Consider the following 5,443-nt stretch of genomic DNA (forward strand, 5'->3'; position numbering starts at 1 on the left):
GCAGCAGATAGATGTATTAAAATCCTTTATGCACTTTCTATTCAAGCCCAGGCCAGCTGCTATCAGCTCTTTCATTGCCATCTCTTGCCAGGCTGTATGTGTTTGACCTCTCCTGGAGTTTGAGTCTGCTGTACTCTCAGTCATTAATTTGACAGGCTAAGAACATGTCCAAGCCGTTTACTCTCTTGCTTTCTGATAGTATAATAGATGTCCTGCTGTTATATTCTTGAGCCAAACTTAACTTTCAGGAAAAATTTCAGTGAGTTCAAAAATTGCACTGTTTCCTCGAACACTGCCAAGAAACACAATGAACATTTTTTTCTGCTACAGTCACTGTTAAATCAATTCCCACTATTTAGAGACTTACTGAACTGATACCATCTTGCTACATTATAGACTCAATCACTGCCTAAAACTTACAGAGAGGGTTCTTAACTAAGACTTCTATTTAGCAAGGGCTTAGTTTGAATTGACCGAGTAGGTCATCAAGCAGACAAGCAGAAGAATGAGATTCTATTTCTCAGCTGTGCTATTGTCTCGCTGCATGATGGTCTTGGGCAAAACAAATATTTGAACATATATATAGCTTTTCCGTACGTAAAGTGGTAATGCTTTAAAAAGTGTCTTAATTAAAACATGTGAAACCAAGCCACTCAGAATTACACACTGCTGAAATTATGGCCCAAAATACTAATTTTTATTGTATCTGGAGACTGACCAGCACACAGATAGCTACTCCCATAGCCTCCCTACAGTCAGTGCAAACAGAAATTCCTCCCAGGTGACTCGGTCACTTGGTGCAGCTCTCCTGCTCTTACTCCACAACCCTGGCCTACATGAGCTGCGTTCTCGTGACCGACTGTATAAAAAGCCTATGGAGATGACATTCCCCAAGGCAAAGTGAATACCTCCTTTTTATCCATATGGCTTCCTGTTTCTTTTCTAATGTGACAGTTGTGTATTTTTTCCCTTCAAAAGCAGATCTAAAGTTGAGACGGCTCAGGTGATGACAGCAGCAGCCAGAGGAAATTTCTGATCAGCTTGCTTCAGGGTAAGGGGAGGGAGGGACAGGGTGCATTAGTTGCGGCTTATGTGGAAACGGTGAATCTCTCCAACAACAGCCACTATCACTGTACAGTTGCAAAATAACAGACTGCTTACCTTGTCCTTTAAACTCCTCTCTTTCCTACCTGTTACCTGCACCCTCTGCCCAGGTTACACCGATCCGTACGGCTCTACAGGGCCGTGGTCTCCTACAGGATTATTTTTGGAGACGCGAATCAAGCCTTACCTTGGGAATAAGTGTGGCCATGGCTCGGGCACCGACATCTAGTTAAAAGGGGGGGGGGGGGGGAAAAAAAGAGGCGTGGTGAAAAGGAAAAACTAAAGCAGAAAACCGAACCTGTCCTCGCCTAAAAGCCTCCCGTATGCGCCGGTTCATCGCGCCCGACCCCAGGAGGCCTGGTGGCCGGGGAGGAGGCCTGGTGGCCGGGGAGGAGGCCCCGGCCCACCCCGGGGCCCGGGGAGCGGCAGGCCGGCAGCTGGGGTCCCGCCGTCGGCGGAAGGCGGGCGGGTGCCGGTGGCCGGCCCGCGGGGTGGCCGTGTGAGGCGGGAGGTCAGCGCTAGGGAGGGGGCATCCGGAGACCCCCTGCTAGGGAGCGGCCGCTGCTTTTCACGTTTAAAAGGCAGCTGCCGCCCGGCCTCGCCTCGCCCCCCGCCCCGCTGCCGGCACCTGCCGATGAGGGGAGGAAAACCGGCGGCCCCCGCAGCCGCCCCGGCCCGCCCGCACTCACGCCGCCCGCTGCAGCTGCCGCAGGAGGCGGGCGGCCCGCTCCCGCCCGGCCGCCATCGCCGCGGCTCTGAGGGGCCGAGGCCGGGCCAGCGGCAGCGCCTCCCCCCCGGGGCAGCGGGGGCTCCCGCCCGCCTCCCCACCCCCCCGCCCGTCACCGAGTTCACCGAACCCGAGGGCTTTGCAGGGCCCCGTCCCGACGCAGCTCCCCACGGCCCGCCCGGGCCCCCGCCCGGGCCCCCGCACCTCTGTCCCCTTGGGAGAGGCAGAAAGCGGCGGCACCCGCGCCTCTGCCCGGGTGACCTCCGCGCTGCGGGAAATGCGCACGCTGCCCAGGATTTTAGCGGTGGAAGTTGACCGATATCCTCCTCTGCAGCATAAAAATAATCACCGGGGGCGTGCGCCCGTGGGAAAACAGCCGTGCCCTCTGGTTGAGCGGGTTCAAGATGGACCCTGAGGAAACTGCCGGGAAATCGGACGCCTGGAACATAAAGCAACTTTTTCTCCACGTTTGCAAGTGCTTTTTGCCCCTGCTTTGCCTAGCTTCTTGCACCGAAGGCTTGGCATCACGAGCCCGTTCTTGCTGCCGGCAAGTCCGAAGCAGCCCGCAGTGGTGCAGGCTGCTCAGCATGGCGGCGAGAAGCCTGTAGAGGCAAAGAGCACCCCTTAGGCAAGGCCCGTAGGTTGAGCGCTACAGTCAGTCCATCGATGCCACCCAAACCCCGTCAGCTTCAAGGCGTACGTACCCCTCCCGCCCTCAGCAGCCGCCTTAGACAGAGGTTTTGCGTTTCAGTCGTGCTCAAGCTGCCATCCTACTGACCTGATACAGAATGAAGTAACAGGACTGCTACAGAGTCACCTAGCTTTTCCAAAAGCTCATTTGCAGCGAAATATTATGTTCTCATTAACCACTCACAAGTTTACCACTTGAAATTTTGACAACTTAATTTACTTGAGATTGCTGGTACTTGTTTTACTACCCCTCTTACCAGGAACAGCATCCTTCCTGTAGCTAAGCCACACATTGGGACAGCAAATTGTATTTTTTATTTCAACTGTACTTGAGTTCAAAGTGCACTACAGAGTTCAAAAGAAGTAATAAGCAGAAGTCTGAGATCATTTCCAATACCTGCTCTCAAACCGCTTGGTAAAGAAAAACACTGCAAAACTATTTCTATGAAATGATGGATTACTGTTAATACAGGGAGAAACTGAGGTTTTAACCTGCTGTTCAATACAAACATTTTTCTGATGAATTCAATGGCTGGTCACCAGCTTTGGCTTCTTTTATTAATCAACAGAACTCTCTGGGAAATCTGTACAATTTCTTAGGCCCTGCAATAAATCTCACAGTAAGTTTTCACGTTCCTTTAGTAACCGAACCAGAATACCAGAGAGCCGAGCTGCAGAAGTTGACCGACAGAGCAAGAGCTCCACCGTCAGGCCACTTGCCCAGAGCAGAAAGCAGCAGCCACGTCCCTGGTATGTGTGTCTCAGCAGGCGGTTGGTTACTCGATCAAAACACCAGTTACGGCTGCAGTCCACCCCCAGTCCATTACCTGAGCAAGGGACAGCTTTGCTCAGCTGCAGTCCTGCCTGGAAATGCTGCAGCCACGGCCACAGCCGTGAAGCAACGTTACCTGGCTGTCCCTGCGAAACTGGGGGGGAATCCAGCCCCCTTGATGCACCACCCGCTCCCCTTGGACAGAGAACACAGCCCTCCTTGACTGCCAGCTAAGAGCCAAACGCAGGACATTCTAGAAAGGCTGGAGCATATTTATTGACAAATAGGTGTGGGAATAGAGCACCAGGCAGGAGGCTGGCAGTGACAGTCCTCTCCCACGCCTCAGCAGGCATCCCCAGCCCCACGCAGTCCCTCTGTCCCTCATGCCTTCTTTCTCCTGCCGCCGCCGCCGCCGCTGCCTGTGGGCCTCTGCTGCTGCTGCTGCTGCCGCCGGGCTCCGCTCTTCTTCCCGCTGCGGCCAACCCGCTGCTGCCGGCGGCCGCGCTTCCCCCGCTGCGACTGCTTCTTGCCCTTGGCGGCGGCTGCCTCGGCTTCCTCCTGCCGCAGCTGCTTGTTGACGGCACGGGTGATGTCGAGGACCGGCTTCTTGCTGCCCATGTCCCGCAGCAGCTCCAGCTGCCGGCTGCGCTCGGCCGCCAGGTTTCCCAGCAGCGGCTCGAAGCGCCGCTTCCTACCGCCGCTGCGGGAGGGCGGCTCGGCCGGCTCCTTGGGCAGCCGGGGCTGGAAGCGGCCGAGCGAGGCGGTGGAGATGCGGGCGACGCGGGCGACGTGGCCCAGCTCCTCCCGGCTCTGGTGGCCGGTGGGGTGGAGGGGCGCGGCGGGGACGGCCGTCCCGGCCCGGTGGGCGCGGGCCAGGTTGCGCAGGCGGTTGAGCTCGTTGCGGGCCACCCGCTCCCGCTTCTCCCGCCGCAGCCTGGCGAACTGGTCCTCCTCCGGGTCGGCGCCCGCCGGCACCTCCGCCAGCCAGGCGCGGGCCGGGTCGCCGCCCGCCCGCCGGTAGCCCCAGCGCCGCCGCCACTCCTTGGCCTCCTCGTCCCACACCAGCGAGGTCCGCTTGCGCCGGCGGATGCCCTTCAGCCGGGCAAACTGCTCCCAGCGCGTCGGCGGCCGCGGTCGCGGCGGCGGCTTCTCCCGCGGCAGGCGGAAGGCCGGCTCGGGCAGCCGCGCCACCAGCGGCCCCCCCGCCCCGCCGGCCCGCTCGGCCGGCAGCTCCCAGAGCCGGGCCACCAGCAGCTGCGTGTTGTCCCGGGCCAGCGCCCGCAGCAGCGCCTCACGCCGCGGGCCGGCCCCGCGCAGCCCCGCCGCCGGCGGCGGGTTGCGGTCCAGCGCCAGCAGGTTGCCCAGGTCGAACTCCAGCTCCAGCTCCTTCTCCACCGTCACGCTCCGCCGCTTCTCCGCCTCCTGCTCCTCGGCGGCCGCCAGCACCTCCTCCACCCGCACGGCCGCCATGGCGGCGGGCACGACGGGCCGGGCCGCGCCGCTCGCTACACGTGGGGGCAGCTCCCGCAGGCCGCTCACGGAAGTGCGGCAAAGCCCTTCCGGTTCAGCGCGCCGGAAGCGCCCCTCCGCGCCCGGAACAGCAGCGGCGGCTCGGCGCAGTGCCTGCCGGGAGCTGTAGGCCCGAGGGAGCGCCGTGCCTCCCGGCAGACCCTCCCCGGGCCTCCTCCCGGCTGCGGGGGTGTCACCGCCCGGTAATTCCTCTCGGTTCCTGTCAGGGCACGCCCGCGGCCGTGACTTGTGGCCAGGCGCTTCCGATGAACCCACTGAAATCCCCAGCGACCCCGCGGCTGGGGCTGCGTGTGGGCCGGGGCGGCCCCAACCCCCCCTCCCGCCGCCGCCACCACGAGTGGGGCTGAGGCGGAGACGGTGTGGAAGGAGCACAGGCCTGAGGGGACGCAAACGCCGAAAGCACGGCCGCGCTTGGCGCTGCAGAGAGATGCTGCCGCCGCAGAGCCGCCGGGCCTCGCCTGCGTGAGGGGCATGCCGTGGCATTCAAACGCTGGGCAGCTCTGAGACAGAAACAGGAAAATACTTTATCCATGGTTTTTTAGGGTTTTTTTGGTAGCATATCATTATGTCTGACAGTCATTGCTGTAGAGCAATACCTGTAAGCGCTCGTCGCAGGACCA

At 60.0% G+C, this 5,443-nt stretch overlaps 1 protein-coding gene across 1 annotated transcript; it reads right to left on the reverse strand.

Annotated features, from left to right (window-relative positions):
• Positions 1–3,398: 3,398 nt before the first annotated feature.
• On the reverse strand, positions 3,399–4,813 carry RRS1 (ribosome biogenesis regulator 1 homolog). The gene has a single exon (XM_082327858.1). The coding sequence runs from the start codon at positions 4,761–4,763 to the stop codon at positions 3,675–3,677; it is 1,089 nt and encodes a 362-aa protein (XP_082183984.1). The 5' UTR covers positions 4,764–4,813; the 3' UTR covers positions 3,399–3,674.
• Positions 4,814–5,443: the final 630 nt, after the last annotated feature.

Source organism: Platalea leucorodia (genome assembly GCF_965183815.1).
Source record: "Platalea leucorodia genome assembly, chromosome: 1".
Classification (NCBI taxonomy): Eukaryota; Metazoa; Chordata; class Aves; order Pelecaniformes; family Threskiornithidae; genus Platalea; species Platalea leucorodia.